This window comes from Arachis ipaensis, chromosome B1 (assembly GCF_059453495.1).
Source record: "Arachis ipaensis isolate K30076 ecotype BB chromosome B1, ASM5945349v1, whole genome shotgun sequence".
Lineage (NCBI taxonomy): Eukaryota > Viridiplantae > Streptophyta > Magnoliopsida > Fabales > Fabaceae > Arachis > Arachis ipaensis.
Genome location: NC_142436.1, coordinates 150087991 through 150110833, shown reverse-complemented (window position 1 = coordinate 150110833; position 22843 = coordinate 150087991). Strand labels below are relative to the sequence as shown.

The 22843-nt window shown below is 35.4% G+C and overlaps 5 protein-coding genes across 7 annotated transcripts; 3 read left to right on the top strand and 2 right to left on the bottom strand.

Annotated features, from left to right (window-relative positions):
* Window positions 1–1249: 1249 nt before the first annotated feature.
* On the top strand, window positions 1250–5135 carry LOC107641296 (signal recognition particle receptor alpha subunit family protein). 2 transcript variants are annotated; one of them, XM_016344795.3, is made up of 10 exons: window positions 1250–1449; window positions 1597–2656; window positions 3194–3278; window positions 3400–3495; window positions 3739–3891; window positions 3990–4097; window positions 4180–4299; window positions 4401–4526; window positions 4629–4712; window positions 4811–5135. In XM_016344795.3, exons 2-10 carry the CDS (start codon window positions 1638–1640, stop codon window positions 4934–4936), a joined length of 1917 nt encoding a protein of 638 aa, XP_016200281.1. In that variant the 5' UTR covers window positions 1250–1449; window positions 1597–1637; the 3' UTR covers window positions 4937–5135. The 2 variants fall into 2 exon arrangements, with proteins under 2 accessions (XP_016200281.1, XP_016200287.1); XM_016344801.3 differs by having other exon boundaries at window positions 1315–1449; window positions 1615–2656.
* A 1093-nt stretch (window positions 5136–6228) lies between these two features.
* On the top strand, window positions 6229–7262 carry LOC107620351 (early nodulin-16-like). Its single transcript, XM_016322527.3, has 2 exons — window positions 6229–6480; window positions 6883–7262. Exons 1-2 carry the CDS (start codon window positions 6273–6275, stop codon window positions 7260–7262), a joined length of 588 nt encoding a protein of 195 aa, XP_016178013.1. The 5' UTR covers window positions 6229–6272.
* Window positions 7263–10048: 2786 nt separating this feature from the next.
* LOC107641276 (putative cyclic nucleotide-gated ion channel 5) lies at window positions 10049–16556 on the top strand. The gene is made up of 8 exons (XM_016344772.3): window positions 10049–10303; window positions 11192–11279; window positions 11887–12469; window positions 13045–13257; window positions 13509–13810; window positions 14046–14157; window positions 14834–15070; window positions 15471–16556. Exons 2-8 carry the CDS (start codon window positions 11221–11223, stop codon window positions 16161–16163), a joined length of 2199 nt encoding a protein of 732 aa, XP_016200258.1. The 5' UTR covers window positions 10049–10303; window positions 11192–11220; the 3' UTR covers window positions 16164–16556.
* A 259-nt stretch (window positions 16557–16815) lies between these two features.
* LOC107641283 (transmembrane 9 superfamily member 10) lies at window positions 16816–19705 on the bottom strand. Its single transcript, XM_016344780.3, has 7 exons — window positions 19403–19705; window positions 18911–19075; window positions 18704–18813; window positions 18505–18610; window positions 18318–18430; window positions 18107–18233; window positions 16816–18013 (listed from the first exon to the last, which is right to left on the bottom strand). Exons 1-7 carry the CDS (start codon window positions 19520–19522, stop codon window positions 16865–16867), a joined length of 1890 nt encoding a protein of 629 aa, XP_016200266.1. The 5' UTR covers window positions 19523–19705; the 3' UTR covers window positions 16816–16864.
* A 329-nt stretch (window positions 19706–20034) lies between these two features.
* Window positions 20035–22843, bottom strand: LOC107641270 (DNAse I-like superfamily protein). 2 transcript variants are annotated; one of them, XM_016344767.3, is made up of 7 exons: window positions 22255–22843; window positions 21863–21904; window positions 21443–21525; window positions 21259–21360; window positions 20940–21154; window positions 20706–20800; window positions 20035–20612 (listed from the first exon to the last, which is right to left on the bottom strand). In XM_016344767.3, the coding sequence occupies exons 1-7, from the start codon at window positions 22394–22396 to the stop codon at window positions 20359–20361; spliced, it is 933 nt and encodes a 310-aa protein (XP_016200253.1). In that variant the 5' UTR covers window positions 22397–22843; the 3' UTR covers window positions 20035–20358. The 2 variants fall into 2 exon arrangements, with proteins under 2 accessions (XP_016200253.1, XP_088358369.1); XM_088502243.1 differs by having other exon boundaries at window positions 20701–20800; window positions 22255–22797.

The window sequence follows — 22843 nt, the reverse complement described above, 5'->3', positions numbered from 1 at the left end:
AATTTTAAAATAAGCTAAAACAATTAAAATATTTAGATAATTCTGTTAGAAAAAGATAAGTATAACTAACTTAAAAAAAATAAACATAACAAATTTTATTTTTAGAAGAAAAAAATAAGATAATAAATAAAAATAAAATAAATATTTAATAAAATTAAATAATAAGACTTAAAATAATATTATAACTGATTTTTTTATATTAGAACAACTTAGTTAAACTTAAATGCATAACATTATTAAAAAATAAAACGTTATTATTTTTGTTTTTTAATTTTAAAAATTTTTTAAGAACAAAAATATTAAAAATTAAAATAAAAACACAAATTAACCACATCAAAATTGTCAACTTATTCTATCTTAATTAGTAATATCTTTTTCGTTTTATTTTCTAGAAACCAAATGAATTATTTCCTAACTAAGGAGTTTAAGTAAGTGTCTAATACATTATTGATAATAATAACTTTTTTTTTTGTAAATATTCATTTCTGTTATGGACTCGACCCACAGCTATCTTATATCTGGAATAGTCTTTAAAACCGGTTATTTGAGTCTAAACTACACCGCTCTTTTAGAAAGTCCAAAATCGGCCTATTAGAGTTCCTAACCAACGTTCAAATTCAAAGGTCTAGGGTTCAAATCCTAGAGATTGCAATTGAGAAAAAAATGTGATAAAAGTGTGAGAAGTGTGTAGGTGTGTTGTGTACTTAGAATTAGGAGTTGTCCAATCCATTAGAATACCTAGGATTGGGAGTTGTACAATTTACTGACAAAAAAAAAAATCAAAAGACTCTCTTATCTTAGCCAGATACAGATAAGATAAGACACTCACCATCACGTATATAAAGGAAAGTTTCAGGCTCCCTCCAGATATGACATTTACCCTACACACCTTATACCTCTCAAATACATTTTAACTTGAATATTAGAGTATCTTTACAAATATCTCCCTCCATTATCCAATAAAAAGATCTGACATCTGTCCCAATTCGTAAATTCCCAATCCATCTCTCAAGATACATCCTGTACAATTTCTAACAAGTCATTGATTATATTTTAAGAATTGTATAAGAAATCAAACTCTTTTCTTTTTCTATTTTTTTTCTTAACTATAATATATAGACATTAAATATTAAATATTAAATAATGGATAAAAGGCAAAATTCCGTATTGATTTGACCTTTTTAAGAAGGGAAAGGAGAAAGAAGTAGAAGAAGTGGGTTTGACCAAAAGCTTCAAACTAGTAATAAATGACGGCGTGCGCGGTTTCCACCTCACCCCACCTTAAATCTAACACGTGTCATTTTCCACCGTCCGTAACTATAACTGTAAACCTCCCTCTTCCCCTTCACCCTTGTCTAGTCTTAATTTATTTTACGTTTTTTAATTTTTCTCCAAAAACCTAACCTATTCAAACCCAAAAGAAAAAGAAAAAATCGAGAAAAATATTAGGTATTGCTTGATTGATTCGAAGAGCTTACTTTTCAATTTCATGATTATTATTATTATTATTATTATTATTATTATTATTATTATTATTATTATTATTATCTGCGTTATTAGATTTAGATTCGTTTCCTTAAGCTGAAAATTTTCCAGGTTTCGAATTTCCTGCAGGATCGTAATCGCGATCGAAGAAGATGTTGGAGCAGTTGTTGATATTTACGAGGGGAGGCTTGATCCTGTGGACATGCAGGGAGCTCGGTAACGCCCTCAAGGGTTCTCCGATCGACACCTTGATTCGATCTTGTTTGTTGGAAGAGCGATCCGGTGACGCCAGCTACAACTACGATGCACCTGGAGCTTCTTACTCCCTCAAGTGGACCTTCCACAACGATCTAGGGCTTGTTTTTGTTGCGGTCTACCAGCGGATTCTCCACCTCCTTTATGTCGACGATCTTCTCGCCGCCGTCAAGCGCGAATTCTCGCAGATCTACGACGAGAAGAGGACGGAGTACCGAGATTTTGACGAGATTTTCCGCCAGCTGAAGGCGGAGGCTGAGGCACGAGCTGAGGATCTCAAGAAGGCGAATCCTGTTGGGAGGACCGTCGCCGGTGGCGGTGGGAATAGCAACAGCAAGAAGCAGGGGTTAGGGCACAAGGTTGGATCCGAAGGTGGTGGTGGTGGTAAGAAGAAGAGCAGTGGTGGTGATGGAGATGGTGATGGTGATAGGAAGAAAGGGGGTAGATTGGAGAATGGACACACTAATGATAATTTTGTTGTAGTTAAAGAGACTAACTTGAAAGGTAGTAGTGTGAATGGTAAGGAGAATGAGAGCTCCAATCTTGGGGCTTTTGATGTAAATAGGCTTCAAAAGCTTAGGTCCAAAGGTGGGAATGGGAAGAAGGGAGGTGATGGTGCTGTTTCTGCCAAGGGTCCTTCCAAGGCGGAGCCTCCAAAGAAGGCAGTGAAGAAGAATAGGGTTTGGGATGATTCGACCCCTGAGACCAAACTGGATTTTACAGATCATGGGGCTGATGATGGTGGGGATAGGAAAGTTGATTTTCTGGCTAAAGAGCAAGGGGAGAGTATGATGGATAAGGATGAAGTTGTTAGCAGCGATAGCGAGGATGAAGAGGAGGAGGATGGTGATGACACTGGGAAGAACAGTAAGCCTGATGCTAAGAAGAAGGGCTGGTTTTCCTCTATGTTCCAGAGGTAAGATTGCTCAACTATTGAACTTGATCTTTGTATTGTGGCGGAATTTTGCTTGCTCTGTTTAGAATTGTATTAAGTTGTTTGAATATGTTGCTAGAATGAGATGTAGTGTACCTTATGGGGTTGCATGGATGCTTTGCCGTATGAATTCCTGAAAATTGATATTTAGATATACATTCGTTATTTAACTTTGTATGTGAAGATTTTGTACTTTGTCTCATCAGGAACTCATTTTATAAGTGTTACATAGGAGCAAATTGCATAGCTATAGAGAGAAGAGAAGGAAAATTTAGAATTACAGAGAGAAATTTAATATGAAATGATGAGATCCATATCCATACTGTAGTTCACTAGGAGAAGCTTGGGTGGGAACTTCGGGCAGCAAAGTTAGTTGATTGTGTGTTTAAAGTTGTGAGCATGATGTTTTTTGTTTTAGGTTCACTTTTTTTTAAGCGTAAGTTGCATAAATTTTTGTTGGTATAATTTGCGGTAATTGAGAGTGACTAATTACATATTGCTGCACTTCCTTGTTCTCAGTATTGCTGGGAAAGCAAATTTGGAGAAGTCAGACTTGGAACCAGCTTTGAAAGCTCTGAAGGATAGGCTGATGACCAAGAATGTGGTATGCATCTGTTATGGACCCTGTTTTTGTTTCCTCTTGCATATCTAATAAGTGGTTTATATTAAGCTACTTTTGCTCTATGAAATTGGCTAATTTTTTTCTACACTGCCATCACTTTTAGGCTGAGGAAATAGCGGAGAAACTATGTGAATCAGTGGCAGCAAGTCTTGAAGGAAAGAAGCTAGCTTCATTTACAAGGATATCTTCAACAGTGCATGTATGATCCAGTTCTCTCCCTTAATTCTGACCTTTTTCTTTTTTTTTAAATTATTATAAGGATACCTTAGGTATGTATGATCCAGTCTCTCCCTTAATTCTCACTGTAGACATGATACATGATAGGGCGCATTGGCGTTATTTAATCTATGTAGCCGACCCGACCTAGTGGGATAAGGCAGTTGTTGTTGTTGTTGTTGTATTATAAGGTATGTGCTGATGCTATGGTTCAAAATCAATACAGGCTGCAATGGAAGAAGCCCTTGTGCGTATTTTAACCCCTAGACGCTCTATTGACATATTGAGGGATGTGCATGCTGCCAAGGAGCAAAGGAAACCATATGTTGTTGTATTTGTTGGAGTTAATGGAGTTGGAAAATCTACTAATCTGGCTAAGGTGAAGGAGAATAATCTTTTTCCTTCAATTTATTTAAGATTCTATATGTTGGGGTTGTGTTTAACCTGATGGGAAGTACTATTTGTTCCACCGTGTAGGTTGCGTACTGGCTTCAGCAACACAACGTCAGTGTCATGATGGCTGCATGTGATACATTTCGGTCAGGGGCTGTTGAGCAGCTGCGGACCCATGCACGCAGACTTGAGGTTTATTTTTATTTTAACTACTCAAAAGTGTATCCATGCATTCTTCATTGGAAGCATATTATCTTACAATTTCCATTTCCAGATCCCTATATTCGAGAAGGGTTATGAGAAAGATCCTGCTGTTGTGGCAAAAGAAGCAATTCAGGAAGCTTCACGTAATGGTTCTGATGTGGTTCTGGTTGATACCGCTGGTCGTATGCAGGTATGCGGTTACTTTTATCATGGGAAAATAATCTTCATTGATGGCATGAGACCATTAATGTACAATTGAGTCACTGCTAATATGTTACTGTTGGTTTTCAGGACAATGAACCACTGATGAGAGCACTTTCAAAGCTCATATACCTCAACAATCCTGACCTGGTTCTATTTGTCGGAGAAGCACTGGTTGGTAATGATGCTGTTGATCAGCTTTCGAAGTTCAATCAGGTTCAATTCTATATCTTTAATACTTTTGTCAAGTGAAGTTCTTTCGTTTTCCCCCTTCTATTTTTGTTTATCTAGTTATTGAACCCAGCTATTTGGTTGCAGAAATTGGCAGACCTTTCTACTTCTTCCACACCCAGATTAATAGATGGGATCTTGCTCACAAAGTTTGACACCATTGATGATAAGGTGTGTGTTGTAATATTGCAAGGAAATGAAATTAGCATTGGGCCTTTGGATCGTATTTGGGAATGTTCCGTCTGTTAACTTATGTTTCCTTGTGTCAGGTTGGAGCTGCGCTCTCTATGGTATACATATCTGGAGCTCCGGTCATGTTTGTGGGTTGCGGACAGTCCTATACCGATCTTAAGAAACTGAATGTTAAATCAATTGTGAAGACCCTCCTTAAGTGAGAGGATAACACTGTTATTTCGCCTGCAAGCTGTTCACTTCTCTTGTCATATGCATGTCTGTGTTTGTTGTTATCCTATCCCTATCCCCCCTTGATTCCTGTTACTACTATGTAAGCAAAACCGTGTGTGTAGCCGACTTCGGAGGCACTTTGAATTGCTTGTAATGGAAACCTTCTTCCCTCTTTCCACCTTGAGGAAATCTTTGTCGTTTTTTTGGTACATATATCGTGTGATGTGCTAAAGCTTTCTTCGCTATCAAGAAATTCTGTTTCGAAAAACTTAACATATCATCAATCATTAATGGGAATAAATAAACGCAAGTTTATATATCATCAATACAAAATTTAGGTGAAGAGTAGATGCCTCAACTTGTACGATATCCCGAAAATTTATGGAGAGAATGTCGTATGAGTACGAGGCGTGCAGCTTAATCATTTTGGTGTAAATTTTCGACATTAGAAATTTATAATAATGTGAGACCTGAATAGCATAGAGGAGAATCAGAATCTCGTATTTGGCATTTGGCATCCGTCCCCAATAATACGTTAAAACTTAAATTAGGCTTGTAAATTGTGGCAGAACGCGCAATTTCTGATGATTAGTTTACCCTGTGGAAGTAGTGTTTGATCGTGTGTGTACATGTGCAATTTAGGATTCTGATTAGCCAGAAAAGGAAGTCACAAGTGTGAAGATGTGACAGAGACCCGACACCTATTTGGCTCTTGTTCTGAACCAAAAAACAGTTCCACCTCTTCATTTTCCATTTTCTCCCTTTCCATCCTACAACATTGCCAAAAGCTACAACATTGCCTTCTTTAAAGTCTTCAAAAGTTAAAACTCAAGGCATGATATGTCTCACTCGCCTGCCCAGCTATTCATTTGTCCATGCTCATTCTGGTTTTCATTCATCCCATATTTTATTATTCTCCTAATCTCAATTATTCAAAACAGAAATTAGTTATATATATATATATATATATATATTAGTCATGCTAGGAAAACAATATCTAAAATTCTCTTATAACATAACATCCATAATTACATATTTATTACATCTAAAATTGTCTAATTATTCTAATAATAATTAATGAATGCTAAATAAGATAACTTTGAGTTCTTTGAACTGATTTTTTTTGTCTTTCAAATATTATTGATATAGTATATAGTATAGTATAAATTAATTGCATTCTTCTATCACTTCAATAACTCCAAGTTTAATATATTATACATAAGAGCTACAACGAGAAATAAAAAGACTATAAAGCACTGGAAACCTTACTATTTAAGTGGCCATTATTGCTTCCTCTCTCACACACAGATATCCTAACATTCATCAATGGCTTCCATACAAAATGTATCTCCATTTCCATTATTCTTCTTGATCATCATGATGTCAACGACATTGTTGCTACTAATTTTCAACTCTGAAGGCAGAGAATTTTTGGTTGGAGGCAGTGAAGATTCTTGGAAGGTTCCACTTCCATCACCAGATTTTCTCAACCGGTGGGCTGGCACCCACCGCTTCAAAATCGGTGATGCCCTCAGTAAGCAACTACTATTACATTACAATCTCTATGTGAAATTAATATTTGAGAATCGTTAGATAATTTGATAAGTTTGACTAAATTATCATTTATCTGTTCTCAATTATGAACTTCACATGAAAATAACTGCATGTGAACGTTCACCATACTTGCATTACAAGTTACAACTTACAACTAAGTGTGCAAGGCATTTTTTTTAGGTGGAAACTTAGGGGCAGTCGATTTCACGTGAAGTTGATATTTGAGAGCCGTTAGATGAAAATTTAGTCAAATCAGTCAAATCATCTAACGGCTCTCAGATATCAACTTCACATGAAGTCCACTGCGCCTGAGTTTCCACCTTTTTTTTTATGTATGAGTTGAGAAATAACTTATTCCAAAAACTTAATTGCATGCATATAGTATTCAAATACGACAACATGACAGAATCGGTGCAAATGGTGCCTGAGGAGGACTATGAAAGTTGTGAGAGGGTTGGAGATGATCACCAGAGATTCAACGATGGGAATACCAAAGTGATTTTGAGGAGTTCAGGTCCAATTCACTTCATAAGTGGACAAGAATCTCATTGCCACATGGGTTTGAAGCTTGCAGTGGTTGTTATGTCTGCCATTCACCACCACCAACCAACTTCTCCTAATCATTCACTGCCCCTGCCTCCCTCGCCCTCGCCGGCGGCGCCACTGTCAAGTAATCAAGGTGCTCTTGCTCGCACTCCACCTGCCGGATTCATCATGGGTTTCGAAGTTTCATTGGTCATGCTGTTCTTCATCGTTATTTGAGCTATTATTGTGTTATCTTTTTTTTTTTTTTCGGTTGTTCACGATATCCTACGGCGTGAGAGATTAATGATTAATCCGTCGCGGAACTAAATTTTATTTAAGGATTTATCGTCAATAGGTTGCTGTATGCATAAGGTGGGATTCGAACCCCCAATATTTATTTACGCGGACTCGACTAAGCTAAGTTAGTTTATTATTGTGGTGTTATCTATAGGGTTTATATATTACATCTTATTTTGGTTTATTTTTTTGGGAAATGGTTGTGTTTTGACATCAAAACTCAAAAGTTTGCACTTAGGAAGAGTTGTTGGAATTTTAAGGATGACATGTATGCTATATATTAAAAAAGTGTGTTCAAGTTAATCTTTCGGACTCTGCTAGGTGGACAATAGTTTTTGTGAACAAAATGAATAATAGGTTTTAAAATTGGCCTAATAAAGTAAAAACATATTACACCTCAAATTATCCATCTAAATCTTAATATTAAAATAACCATCCGCACACTTAGTGAATTGAATATTCGATATATCAAATTTTCACATTGTTTAATATTTTTATTGTCTACCTATACTTTTCTTATTCTTAATAAAAAAAAAATGATTGACGATTAAATTTACTACCCAGCACAAAATTGGACTAATAATGTGAGATAAAAAGTTTTATTTCTATAATCTCTCCTATTGTCATTCAAATTTAATGTTAGATCAACTAAGCAATAATAAGTACTTGCATTGTAATTAAGTAATTATATATCATACACTCACCAAGGAAAGGATGATTATTTATTTCACGACCACTTAGAAAACTAAGGTCAAACAATGATTACATGGTGAGTCTCCTTAGACGTGATGACCTTTATTTATTAGTGGCATCAAGCAATTCTTGAAGGTCAACCACACAAAAAGTCAACTATATATCAAACACTCCAATTATTCAAGATGCTCCATTTATACCCAACTCACTTATTTTTCGCCTTGTATTCCTTGTTACCACTCCAATCATGTACATACACAACTTCTCTTTCTTCAACACAAGCATATATATATAAATACCTATAAAATCAAATCAAAGCACAAACATCAAAACAATAATATAATAAGCAAAAGAAAAAATGGTAGAACAAGGGAAAGTGAACATGGCAAGAGCAGAGGCAGTGAATAAAGAACATTGTTCATCAACATCATCATCGGCAAAGTTACATACAACAGAAGTGCTTCACCAAACTAAGAAGTTACCATATTGTCCAATGAAAATGGCCCTTGGTGGGTTTGCAGCAACGGTTGTTTTAGGTTACTTTGTGTTATACTCACATAAGAAGCCTGAAGCATCAGCCATGGATGTTGCTAAGGTTGCTACTGGCATGTCCACTCCAGAAAACACTCGTCCCAGAAGTTAAATTATATTTTATTAATTATTATTAAAATTAATGAATATTAAATAAGACAAATTTAATTTTTTTTTTTAGTTTCAATATCTCATACACCCTTGAAGCTGATACTATATGTAAATTAAATAAATCAGCTTCATCATATATATGCACTTGTGCTACTTAATTAATTACCTTCATTGTTATTATTATTTCAATTTTGTAGTATTATTTTGAAATTGTTGTATACGGACATGTATTAATAATCAATACTAATTGTGAATAAATATAAAAATTCAGCTTTTTAATTCTTATCCATTGTTATTATGATGTGTGGAATGTGAACATCAATTGTTGTATTGTACGGATGGAAATGTGCTATGTATGAGTTGTAACCTAGCTATATATATCCACAACTATCAAAGCAAAACATGAATTATATTATCTAATAAGAGTTTAATTTTTATGTCATCTAAAAACATTTTATATGCATAATAAATTGTGAGAATTATCACATTAACAAAATTAAATAATTTTTAAAATTATTATTAAAAATTTATTCAAATACATAAATTAATTAAATAATTATATGAAATATTTTATATTATCGATATATTAAAGTTAATTATAATCAAATCTAAAATTATTTTTTAAAACAATAAATATAAAGATATTAATATTGGTAAAAATTTATATATAATTTATTTTTATATAAAATTAATAATTAAAAATTTGTTAAAAATAATTTAATTAAATTTATTAAATTATAATTTAAATAATTATATAAAAATATTCACATATAATTATTTTTATATAAAATTATTAATTAAAAATAATTAAATAATTTAATATATTTAACTAAATTACTATCTAATAAATCTTAACTATTAACTTCATATAGTCATGCGAATAAATTATAACTCAAATAACATAAGTTTTCTATACTCATCTCAAAAATTATGGGTTCAAGTCTCCCTATCTTTAATTAAAAAATGCCTTCATATAGTCACCAAAAACTTCATATAAAAATTGCATATTAATTTTCACTTGAAGAGGTTTTAACTGTATTTTTTTTCATAATAAATAATAAAAAATATTTATTTTCACCAAACCTAGTTTTCAGGAATAATAAGTTGTATTTTATTTTTAAAAAATAGTTATTTTTTTAATTTATAATTAATTTTTTTTTTATTAAATATGATTTATTCCAGTATATTTATATATTTTTTAGAAACGATGATAATAGTTACCATGAACCCAAAAAATTATAATAGTAAAAGCAAAAATACAAAAGAAAAACGTATATTTCGGTAAATAAAGTTGAAAACTAAATTTGGTAAAAATAAATATTTTTCATAATTTATTATGGAAAAAAATTCAGTTTTACTTCTATCATTAATATTACTTTTTAATTTTTATTAGATTTCTTCTGGTCGTGATGGTCACGTTTTTGTCCGTTTATTGACTTTGCATTTCCAGTTTCCACCCTCCTTCCTCTTTTCTCTTCTTTGGCGCGCTCCTCTCTCTCTTCTCTCTCTCTTCTGCTTCACAACTCAATCATGCTGACGTAATCAATCCGAGATTCACAATTTCCGACGCCGTTAACTCCTTCTTCATCCTTTTCCTTTCAATTCCACTTGCCGCACCGCAACTTCCCACCTTCTTTCTCTTCAAGGTTTGTTCCCACTTCTTTGTTATTCGCTTCCATCTTTTACGGAATCAGCGTTAGACTATAGATTCGCTTCCAATCGTTGCATGTCGCCGGAAATTGGATTTGGTATACGGAGACTGACATCGGAACTTCAGCTTTTACTGTTACAGTTACAGTTGAAGTTGAGTTTCAGCAATAGTTAACCCTACCAATTACCTATTCTTATTCTTTTCTTTTTTCCCCCTTTTCTCTGTCATTTGTTATATTAGAAGGGTATAAATATAACCGAGTAGTAATCAGCTTTGTGAAATCGGTTTTTTAAGGGTGAAGGCGGAGGAATTTTTTTTTTTTTTTTTTCAGATTATTCATTGATTTGACTTGGTGGGTTTATGAATAGTGGAATTAGGGGTGGCTGAGGAAGGGGGAGAATTTACGAGGATTATTGATCCAAACTACAATGGTGGTTTTTTCTTTTGGTAAACGAGATATGTAACGAAGAATGTATTATTAAATAATATCGGAAAATTTTGGATATGATTTATTTTGATTTAATTGAACGGATTTGATTTTTCTAGTTATAGGAATTTGGTTTTGGAGTGAGTTGGAAATAGATGCTTAATTCATGACTTACTGAAAATGGATAGTTTATTATACATTTTTTTATCCTTATAGGCTTATACTAACTACTGTCAAAGATGTAGAGCTAGCAAGGGTAAAGTAGTTCATTTGCTTTCTATATATGTATATGATGTCAGTTCTTGATACTATGTATTTTGAAACGGAAATTTCACCAGTACATATCTTAAGGCTTCAGGTGAAAGTTAGGAATCCCAGCTTGTTTAAAGCAAAATAGTATTGTTAAGAGTTAAGACTACTGGGCATTCTTTGAATTTTGTTTTTGTTTGTGTGCAGATTATGCACATGTGATTCACTGTTGAAAGATGTTTGACGCTGGTTACAAGTCACAATACATGGGTAGCCAGCAGGACAAACTTTACAGGTATCTACATTTTGTTACTTTACATGCAACTTCACCTGTTCTTGTTAAATTTTTTCCAAGACAATGAATTGGGTAGTGGCAAATTTAAATTTCACCCCTTATCTCTAGAATAAACTTAAATGATTGGAAAGATAATTTGTGTTCGTTTGATGTAATTTATGGGTTCATTATGTTCAGTTTCCTTTCTCACCTGTGAAGTATGGAAAGATATATAACCAATTAACTATTTGCAATATCTGTCATGTGTGACTGAATATGCTATTAAGGATAATCCAAGATGGCTATCCAAATAAATGTTATAGAAATCGGAGTCTGACTCCCAATGCTGGACACTGTTAAATTGAAATTTCATAGCATAAATCTTATTGTTGTACCTTTCTTAGTGTTAAACTATTTGCAATTTTTTAATGTACAACTCATAGTGACCTTAATAAGTGCATAACTGCATATGATATTGTAAAACATCCTTTATATCTTTGTTTTTTTATCCATCTGTTTCCCTAAACTATAATGGATCTTCACACTCGTTTTTATGATTATGTAAATGCTTTATTTCAGTTTCAGAGGAATATGATCTATTTCTGTGCATTGTGTTAATTTATTCTAGGTTGGAAGTCTTTGATTCTAGACTATCTTCATCTACTGATGCTGGAGTTAAAAATTCTGGATTTAGTATTGATAAATTAAGCAATAGTGGTCATGGAAGCTGCACAACCTCTAGGTCCTTTAAAAGAGGAATGAGAAAGGGATCTGAAGGGCTGAAATCAATTGGCCGATCACTTGGATTTGGGGTATCTAAGGCAGTGTTTCCGGAAGATCTTAAAGTGTCTGAAAAGAAGATATTTGATCCTCAAGACAAATTTTTGCTCTTATGGAATAAACTTTCTCTTATCTCATGCATTTTGGCCGTGTCTGTGGATCCGCTGTTCTTTTATCTTCCTGTCATTGATGATCAAGCACACTGTGTTGGCATAGACCGAAAGTTGGCAGTTATAGCTACAACCTTAAGGACAGTCATTGATGCTTTCTATCTTATACACATGGCACTCCAATTTCGTACTGCATATATTGCTCCATCATCTCGTGTCTTTGGACGGGGTGAGCTGGTCATAGATCCGGCACAGATAGCCAAGCGTTACTTGCAGCGATATTTCATCATTGATTTCCTATCTGTATTTCCCTTACCACAGGTTGATATGATCCTTTTTGTGTCAATATTGTGTTCAACTCTGTTAATTTTCACTCTAGGTTGGCATAAAACAATATATTGGATGCTTTGCTCTCCTTGCTTTTGTTTTTGTTTGGATTTTTTTTTTTTTTAAAAAGAAGGATTTGTGGGGAATCTGCTCCCTCTTTTCTTTTGGGTACTTACTCTGAGAATGAAGGCCGATAGGCAAACAATACCACTGATACAGTAAAACTCTTCAATCCCTTTGCACATCTATGCTTATATTTGTACAAAAGAATGAATTCCTGCAAAAGCTGTAGCTCATGATTTAAATAATCTTCATCTCTTCCTGCATTTTGGATTAGTTATTTAGTTCTAATTTCTTGTTAGATGCACCAGGTGTCACACATATAGAGTCTCTGTGTGTGTTTAGCTGTAGACATATTTACCTCTCATTTTGGTGGATGCAAGGAGTATACAATCGTTAATCCTGCCTTGACTTTGGGCTATATATAATTATTCATATGTTTAATATTATGCTGAAATTTGCAACTTCTTAATTTGTTTACTTTTCTCCTCTTTTTTTTGGGTGTTCAGATTGTGGTTTGGAGATTTCTTCTGAGGTCAAACGGTTCAGATGTACTTCCAACAAAGCAGGCCTTGCTGTTCATTGTCTTGTTTCAGTATGTTCCCAGATTTTTCCGAATGGTTCCATTAACTTCAGAACTTAAAAGAACAGCTGGTGTCTTTGCTGAAACCGCGTGGGCTGGTGCTGCATATTACTTGCTGCTATATATGCTTGCCAGTCATGTAAGTTCTTATTTTCTTTTTGAGATGTTCTAATTCTGTTAGTCTCCGTTGCCTTGTTCTATTTAACTCAGGACATGATAGGGCACAATGGCATTGTTTGATCCATGTTGCCGACCCCACCTAGTGGGATAAGGCTTTCTAGCTTTGTTGTTGTTGTTGTTTGTTTGTTACAATCTCAACGGTTATGCTATTATTTTTCTATCTAGCTTAGTGCATCAACTTTTCCTACAAATTATTTTGGTTATTTGCAGATAGTTGGAGCATTTTGGTACTTGTTAGCAATTGAACGCAACGACTTTTGCTGGCAGAAGGCTTGCCGCAATGATTGCAACAAAAACTTCCTGTATTGTGGCAACCAAAACATGGTAGGTTATGCTGCCTGGAAGAATATAAGTGACAGTACTCTTAAGTTAAAATGTGCTGCAGATGGGGACAATCCACCTTTTGATTATGGAATTTTTAACCAAGCTTTGACATCTGATATTGTTTCATCATCTAAGAATTTCTTCTCCAAATACTGTTACTGTTTATGGTGGGGGCTCCAGAATCTGAGGTGATTATTTTATTTCCCGTGGACATTATAATGTGTGTTTTCTCTGAACTGAGTTGTTTCCATAAGCATGCATTTTTGGATTGATTATTCTATCTCTACTAGTTGTTTGTGAAGAGAATGTATTAATTTTGATCAATTGGATAGAAAAAACTGTTGGTTATAGTTGTATTTTGGGTTTAAAACTCATATTCTTCTCTCTTCAATGCTCATCACTGTTTTGTTGACTTCACTGCAGTACACTTGGTCAGGGGCTTCAAACTAGCACCTATCCTGGTGAGGTTATATTTTCTATAGCACTAGCTATTGCTGGACTCATTCTCTTTGCACTTCTGATTGGCAACATGCAGGTATACTTAAATAATTTAGATTCATGTATGTAAATGAAAAATTGCTGGGAGTATGCTTTTGTCTGGGTCAAATGTGCTGGCTAGTTGAATAGTTTTAGTACCCAACATTAAATATAATGTTTATCAACATTTGAGTAATTAAATGGCATTGAGCCATTGAATTTTATGAGTGGGATTAAATTCTATGAATTAATTTATGTAGGAGTGGCTAACCTCTAAATAGTTGTCTAGTTACTATTTACTTGTAAGGGCAGCTGTAGGGGGCATCTGATGTGATATATATTAAATTGAGAAAGATATCCTTTGCCACTTGTCTTTTTGTGTTAGCTAAAGCATGTACAATTATTGCACAAAAAGAGTATAGTTAAAAATTAATGAATCTTTCCAGAATTGTATTAAATATCAGTATTCATCCTGATGACTTCATGTTTGTGTTAAGAAAGATCTAAGAACTATTGTGGTTCTTTTACATCAAGTTAGAGCAAATACACCATTACATGTCACATAAGCTACAATATTTGCAGAGAGCGCACAAGATATTTTTTTTTGGTTCTAAATGTCGTTTCTGTTTATCATATTTTGGCCGTATATTAATAGCTTTGAATTTATGTCCTCAAAGCGAGGAGGTACATTGTGTAATTGAGACTGAGTTTTCTGTGTTTTCCTATGGTTACAGACATATCTTCAGTCTCTTACCATTAGGCTTGAGGAAATGAGGGTGAAAAGGCGTGATTCAGAACAGTGGATGCATCATCGCTTGCTTCCACAAGATCTTAGAGAGCGTGTGAGACGTTATGATCAATATAAGTGGTTGGCAACACGTGGTGTAGATGAAGAAAACTTGGTTCAGAGTCTACCAAAGGATCTGCGAAGGGATATTAAGCGACATCTTTGTCTAGCTTTAGTGAGGAGGGTATGCTGTCTAACACTAAACGTTTTGCAGAACACCTCCTCTATCCTAAACCTTTTACTAAAAGGTTGACAGATAAACAACCAAAAAATTATATACTTAAATGAGACCAAAAATTTATAGCGGCACGAACTAACCTGTGGTTTTGTTATTTACAGCTAACTAACCATAGCTAAAAAATTAAGTATACCCTCTCTGTGGCTGTAATGATTTGCATTTTGAGTTCCTTAAGACATTAACCATGTTATGCCTTCCTGAGATCGTTTGGATTTGGTCTCTCAGATTAGTTTGCCAATTGTGGTCGAGCATCCTAACATGTCTTTCTTTCTTTTTCTCTTCATCGCTGTCTTCTTTCCCCGCTCTTGAAATGTTAGTTTGTTAATTGCTTCTTATGTATTTGTAGGTTCCTCTATTTGAGAGTATGGATGAGAGATTGCTTGATGCCATATGTGAGAGACTGAAACCATGTTTATTTACAGAGAATACATACATTGTCCGCGAAGGAGATCCAGTTGATGAGATGCTTTTCATCATACGAGGTCGCCTTGAGAGTGTCACTACAGATGGTGGGAGAAGTGGATTTTTCAACCGTGGTTTTCTAAAAGAGGCTGACTTCTGTGGTGAGGAACTCTTGACCTGGGCACTGGATCCCAGATCTGGCTCTAATCTCCCATCTTCTACTAGAACAGTTAAGGCACTGACTGAGGTAGAAGCTTTTGCCTTAACTGCTGATGAGTTAAAGTTTGTAGCCAGTCAGTTTAGGCGCCTTCACAGTAGACAGGTGCAGCACACTTTCCGTTTTTACTCCCAACAATGGAGGACTTGGGCTGCGTGCTTTATTCAAGCAGCGTGGCGCCGATATTCTAAAAAGAAACTTATGAAGCTTCGCCAGAAGGAAGAAGATCCCGATGAGTCAGAAGGAACTCAAAACAATGCTGGTGGCACTTCATACAGCCTCGGTGCTGCCTTGTTAGCCTCAAAATTTGCTGCGCACACTCTTCGAGGCGTACAACGCAATCGAAATGCCAGGACTGCCAGGGAGTTGGTGAAACTACAGAAACCACCAGAACCTGATTTTACAGCAGATGCAGACTAACATTTCATATATGACTCTCTTGAAATGCTTGTTCACATAGACCATAATGATTGAAACTTGTGAAGATAGATCAAAAGCTATGTATTATACAATTGTATTCCGTTTTGGGTTGTGAGGGTTGCAAGAGTTGTAACTACTGTGGTATGTAAATTAAATATTAAACCAACTTTGTCATATTAGGCTTGCCACAGAGCATGTAAAATGATGCAAGTGTATTGTTCTCAATACTATTTATAATTTATCATGTTATTGGTTGGCAGAACCGAAGGCTGCTCACTCCGTCTTATTTGTCTGTTTGTATGTCATGGAAGTGATATGCTTATGGACTTATGGTTCTGTCTCACTTTTGTAATTGACAATATTAAGAAGCTATTTTAGTATTTTCTGTCCAAATGTCCAATTATTTGCGGGGATATTGCAGTTATAACACAACGTAAAACCATTATGAATAGAGTATCAGACTATTGCAGTGATTTTGTGTTGCTGCAAATTCTGGACTTTCTATAGCTGTATAGTTTTCATTAGTTATAATTGTAGGTTTAGTAACATTCTGCTTTCATTTTCATATATCTATGTATCTGGTAGGTGTATGATTCTAATTAATGAAAATCTTCCGGGGGGAAAAAGCTACAACAACACAGAAGGAACCCACTGTAAGTAAGAGTACAATATATGATACAGAAAGTTTACATGGGCAAACATTAGTCAAATTTAACTGATGAATAGATGAGCCTTGTGAAGCTGAAGCATGTGCAGAAACCGATAGCGCCGGTCAACACAGAGAAAGCATATGAAAGCAGCAGCATGTACCCAAAATACAAGACTAGAGATGCTGGTTTTGTGATTTCAGTCTTGAAGAACAAGAAATAAACAGCATATAGGAAAAGGTAGAGTGCAGAGGAAGCTGAAGTCAGGTATGATCTCCACCACCAGTGGTAGTCTTCGCTACGCAGCTGGAAGTAGCATTGGACGATGGAGACCTCAGCACAAGTAACAATGAGGATCGCAAACATGATGGACAAGAAGCTGTATATGTGATGAAACTCAAAATACCAGATTGATACAAGAATGAAGAAAAACTCGATAAAGACTGCAGCGAATGGGAGAAAGCCTCCAATGAGAATAGAGAGGACTTGGTTCTTGTACCAAGGCTGCTCCGGTATCTGCCTAGCTATCTTGCGTGTCCTTACAGGATCCTCCATCGCCGGCTTTCTAAAACCAGCATAGCCACCAATGAAGGCAAGTGGCACTGAGATTCCAAACAATAAGAAAACAAGAAGCAACATTGTTCCCAATGGCATGGCCCTGGAAGATCCTTGGAACCAAACAAGAGCATTCAGCAAAAAGAATAAAGCAAATGCAGTAGCTGGAAACATCAAAGCTGTGCTGAGAGTGATTCTTTTCCATTCTGTCCCGTCGAACTTCTTATAGAGGCGCACCGAAGTGTATCCAGCTACTGGCCCCATAAGTATCCAGTGGAACAGCATTAATCTGATCAATCTCCTTCCGTTTGAGGGAGATAGAATTCCAAGAGCAGCCAAGACCACTGTGACAAGAACTGTTCCGAATAACTGAACTCCTGTTCCAACATATACACAGAGTAAGTCTGAGTTTGATGGAGGCCTAAACACATCACCATGGACTACTTTCCACCCTGTCTCTTCCTGTGCTTCTTCTTGTGTCTGTAACTGATTGTACTTTGAGATGTCGCGGTAAATTGTCCGCAGCATTATCATGGCCACCATGCCAGATAGGAATAGTACAATTGTCAAGGACTTAACAGTCCAAAACCAGTCACCAACCTTTGGAAGATACATATCCGAGTGAAATTCCCGTTTCAGATCACTGGCCTGCAAAGAAAATTAAAACTTGATGCAATCAATAGAAGAAGAAGACAGCAGTTACTATATATGATTGATGGTGATCACTGATTACTGACTAACCTCAAACTCAACATCATATGTAAAAATGATTTCATTCCTGTCTTTAACCTCTTGAGGTGATTCATATGTATTTGGTTCACCACAGGTGGTTAAGTGAGTCCATATTCCATGATATTCATGCTTCACACTGAATTCATAGAACTATTTACAATTTACCAACTTATTAACCATGATATTTATATCAGCAAGTAAAGAAGAATTATAATACAACCTGAAAGGTTTGACCTCGAAGCCTACAATCTTTGACAAGTTCTTTATTGGATCTTCATGATACTTCACTACAAAAGTTAAGTGGTTCCGGATAAAATACTTCTCCTCCTTGCTCTGCCAACAATTGAGTGCTTGTCAATCAGATCCATGATCTAAAAATAATGAATGGTCGGCGAGCATGTACTTACTCCGGCATACCATCCTTTAAAACCAATGTGGAAGCCGTGCCTATACAGAATGGAAGATTCATCGGGAAATGATATTCCTCTAACCAAGGGAAGATTGTCCAAAATCCTGCAAGAATGCAAGGAAAGATTATCTATCATCTTGTAACAAAGACATAAATGAAATAAAGTTTGATCATGATTCAGGCAATCAATTCCTCACATGTTCACAAGATACTCGTCCTCTATCTTTTCCTTGAATTCTTTCGCTGTTTTCGTGTCGAGAACTATACGACACACAATCTTGCATTTCTGTGGTTCTCTCATCATAAACTGAAAGCATAAAAAAATTGTTTCAATGCTTTACTAGTTGAATATGGTAAACAAACGATTGAAAGTTACAAGCTGTGCAACCAAAACTTGAACCAACCAGATAGGGAGAGTTTTGAATGAGTTCACCCTGAAGAACTTCCCCAAGTGTCTCTGCAGAGTCAACAACCTGATCTGGATGACAATAAGGCAGTGAGTAGTAAGAGTATGGAAGATGTGTTTTTGTGGAAGTCAGTTCCTTCACTTTCACCATCAATGGATCACCCTGCCACCAATGATATCAATATCATGATTAAGAAAAATTATCACCATTTCTTTGACAAGTTTGGATGCTTTGCAAGATAGAATGGAAATGATTCTTAAATAGCCATGAACAATTCAGAACTTCTTCATATGTATTGAAAATTTAAAGCATTGATGCACTACAATAGTACAAGAATATCCAAAGTCAACAAAGGTAGAGAGACCTATAAAACTAAGACTACCTAAGATTCATCTGACCCAAGATTCACCAAAGAGAAAATGAATTAATAATTGTTGAAAAGAATACAAATTTGAAGATCCAAACTCCAAAGAAAAGAAAGGGAGTAACCTTGTGGAAGTCTTGAGGTGCAACATCAAAGAGGTAAAAACATGAAGCATGGTAAGCAAAGAGCAGAACAAAAGTGCAGAGTGAGATGCATAGTTGAGGAAGGAGAGTTCCTCTTGCCATTGTTACCAACACCTCTGTCTATGGTTCTGTGATTATTATTACTCACTTAATCACAAGACTTCCAAGTCAAAGTCAACAACTCAACATCCAATAATAATATTCATGTGATTAGCTGTGGGAACACGTCTATTAAACTATACTCAAATAGAAATTGGACAACCAAGGATACAAGAATAAAAATTTGATGTTGACTTGGATGTCTATGATCTCATTTTTTATTTTTTAAAGTTCTGATTATGTTTTTTTTTTTAAAAAATATGTAACATAACTCATTAAAAGAATGTTAAAACATGTCATCTAGATAAAAAAATTTTATTTAAATTTCACCACCAAAGGAATAATCTGTGATATTTGTCATTATCTCATTGAGTGAGGCACCGTTCAAGTGTGCAAACACTACTTCCACCTTCCATGTTTGATTCCTTTATGTAATTTATCAAGTGATATCCAAAAGTTTTAACTTGTTACTCATAATCTTTAGCAGTTATTAGCAACACAGCACCCCCTCAATGTCAAAGATCATCAATAATAAATATCATATGTTTCTTATGTGGTATTTCAAAGTACATCTTGAGAAAGAAATAGCATGAACCACTTAAGTTGACAAGAAAATTGAACTTTGCACAATACATTATCCTCACTTGGAGGCAGATTTCAGCCGACAAATGCTGCTCATAATGATTTGTTTTGTCCACATTTTTCAGAGGTCCATAAAGTATACTTCAATATCGCAACCCCGGCAATATAACTACAAGACATATTCATGGGGGGTTGTAGCTACAAGGACGAAAAGAGGCGCAGCCGGTGGGAATCCAGGTATAGAAAGAAGCCAAGTTTTAGTTATCCTCTTGTACAGGCGATTCTAGCATCCTTACGGTGCGAGGAAGCATGAACTCAGCAAATATGGGAAAATGAGAAGATGGATAGTACCCATCAATATTATCATTCACCACCTCACATGAAACAGGAATCAGAGATCTACCTCTGAAAAGGATCCAATCAATGTGAAGATCCTGCGTCTGGCGATCCCAGCAGAGGCAGAGTGCTCTTAATATTAACTTGAGGAATTCAAGTGCTCCCTGTTTGTCACCTGACAGCACAAGATAACACCAATTAACATACTAATTTTACAGCCATATCATTCTCCTATAACTGAATGGAAGTGTAAAAACACATACAGTACCCTTGAATCCATGATAAGTGCGGATTAGAGAAACATTTTTCCTTACACGGGCGCTAGGCCATGCGTCCCTCATATCCCCAACTACACCATGCTCTCTGCACTCATTAAGAGTAAACAAACATGAATGAATGAATGAATGCAAAGATAGTTGCACCATGCATTGCTGGAAAGATGAACTCAAGCTAACAATAGTAATATGGTAAGAACTTGAAAACTTGCATAATAAGACAATACCTAGATCTTCCAAGAAGAAAGCGTCCGGTAGTTGATTCTTTTTGTGTATTAAATCCTCCACAGTACACAACTGGGAGACTAGGTGGTAAGGATGCAATGTGCTGCCATGTGAGTAAGGCACTTCGCCGACGGGCACGAGGACTGAACTGATCCATGTTTGTATTTACTATCTGAAATGAGAATCCTGGTGGCTCAACTCCTTTAAGTTGAAATGTGTGGACATAATGTCAAAGAACCAAATGTTTCAAAGATTTCTCAACATGAGTAAACTGAAGTTTGAATAAAAAGTAATAATTTATTTTCAGAATAACAAGGATATAGCCCATGTTGCAATGCAAGGAACTTCAGAACCCCATGACATGCTTCCAGGTACAGATGGAGACTCAGACAACCAAAATGTTCCACCTTCCAGAAGCTCTACCTACATTTGAGAAGATAAAAGAATCAGTTCTCCAGCCAGTTGAATTGAAAAAAATAAATAAATAAAGTTAATGAACTCATACCTTTTCCTTATCATAGAAGATGGTACAATGTTCATCTGTAGTGTCTTGGGGCCCCTTCCGAGATATCCCAAACTGATCATAACCTTTGTAATTTTTTTAGAAGCAGAGTAATGATATCAAGAACAAAATTCAGGTCTCATCTGGTCTCAATTATAAAGTTTTCTCATCTTGTTATTTTAGCAGATTTCATATGGCATTACTGATAACAGCTCTTATTGAGAAATTTCTCTTCATATCCATTATCATATAATACAATTTATTAACAATGCATAGGCCATATGGCCCATGGGCTATGGCACATACATTTCTGTTTATGTCAAAATTAATATAGAAAATTATGGTGACCAGATTACACATGGAGTAAATCTGAGAACTTATAAAATAAAGATTTCATAAGCTGAAGAGAACTCATTCAAATACCTGGCAAACCCTGTTGAAGAAAGTCCAATTGTGTCTTCACTCCTGATTCCAGATGCAAAATCAAAACAGACAAGGGGATCAAAATCAATAAACTGGGGAGAAAACTAATCAAAATACATTATTTATATACAAATAAAGCAAGCAGATCAACAATCTTCAAGTAGGCAAAGAGCAATAATGCTGAAGCAAAGCAGAAATCTTCAAATCAAAGCATCAATATTGAAAGCATTTGCACTTATGTAGTTATGTTAGCAAATGATAGATATCAAAAGGCAGCTTCATCCACAAGGATCCACCAAAACCCAGATCAAATCACAGTAAAAGGAAGCATTTTTAGGCAACCCAGATGAAAAGATAAGACCCACAAAAGGAACACAGGTAGAAGTAAGAACCTTGCTGGGTACAAAGGATGATGGGAGAGTAACTTGTGATTACACTAATACATAAGTCCCTCCTCTTCTCCCACGAATTGGGACTATCTTCTGCTTGATCATCATGCAGATTGAAGGTCATCACAGTCAAAGAAACACTCATTCTTTTCTCTCTCTCTCTCTCTTTTTTCACTTCACTTTCTCTGTATGACTCTGTGTTCTCCTCTATTTAGTTCAATAGTTATTGGATTGAAATCAAAATGAAAAAGGAAGGAATCAAAAGAGAGAACCCACAAAAGGACAGGTTGTCGTCGTTCTATTATATATTTTACTGTTTGTCTGTCATGGTTACAGACAGTCATAGATGGAGGCAAGCTTTCAGCAAATAACACGCCCCAAAAAAAAAGGAATTATTTTTTTCTTTTTTTATGGGCCCTTTTTTCTGCTGTTTATTTGGTTTGGTGTGAAAGAGAGGAAAAGAGAAGAGAAGAGAGAGGTTTGTGTGTGAAAGTTTGAAGTGCAAGTGAAAGGAGACTTAAACTAAACTGTAAGTGAAGTATATCTAAGGAAGCAACATGGTCCAAGGTTTTACATAAGGAAGCTGTTTCTC

Bases quoted from the DNA above. Each gene is read 5' to 3' on its own strand.
- LOC107641276 (XM_016344772.3), top strand. From the start codon at position 11,221: ATGTTTGACGCTGGTTACAAGTCACAATACATGGGTAGCCAGCAGGAC. The intron at 13,258-13,508 runs GTAAGTTCTTAT...GGTTATTTGCAG, and splicing joins TATATATGCTTGCCAGTCAT to ATAGTTGGAGCATTTTGGTA. The intron at 15,071-15,470 runs GTATGCTGTCTA...ATGTATTTGTAG, and splicing joins GTCTAGCTTTAGTGAGGAGG to GTTCCTCTATTTGAGAGTAT.
- LOC107641270 (XM_016344767.3), bottom strand. From the start codon at position 22,396: ATGAGTGTTTCTTTGACTGTGATGACCTTCAATCTGCATGATGATCAA. The intron at 21,155-21,258 runs ATATCCTTGTTA...CATTATGTCCAC, and splicing joins CTTGCATTGCAACATGGGCT to ACATTTCAACTTAAAGGAGT. The intron at 20,613-20,705 runs GTACTGTATGTG...TTGTGCTGTCAG, and splicing joins CACTTATCATGGATTCAAGG to GTGACAAACAGGGAGCACTT.
- LOC107641283 (XM_016344780.3), bottom strand. From the start codon at position 19,522: ATGGCAAGAGGAACTCTCCTTCCTCAACTATGCATCTCACTCTGCACT. The intron at 18,611-18,703 runs GTGAGGAATTGA...GCATTCTTGCAG, and splicing joins GACGAGTATCTTGTGAACAT to GATTTTGGACAATCTTCCCT. The intron at 18,014-18,106 runs GTTAGTCAGTAA...TTTTCTTTGCAG, and splicing joins CATATGATGTTGAGTTTGAG to GCCAGTGATCTGAAACGGGA.
- LOC107620351 (XM_016322527.3), top strand. From the start codon at position 6,273: ATGGCTTCCATACAAAATGTATCTCCATTTCCATTATTCTTCTTGATC. The intron at 6,481-6,882 runs GTAAGCAACTAC...GCATGCATATAG, and splicing joins CAAAATCGGTGATGCCCTCA to TATTCAAATACGACAACATG.
- LOC107641296 (XM_016344795.3), top strand. From the start codon at position 1,638: ATGTTGGAGCAGTTGTTGATATTTACGAGGGGAGGCTTGATCCTGTGG. The intron at 4,098-4,179 runs GTTTATTTTTAT...TTCCATTTCCAG, and splicing joins CCCATGCACGCAGACTTGAG to ATCCCTATATTCGAGAAGGG. The intron at 4,527-4,628 runs GTTCAATTCTAT...ATTTGGTTGCAG, and splicing joins AGCTTTCGAAGTTCAATCAG to AAATTGGCAGACCTTTCTAC.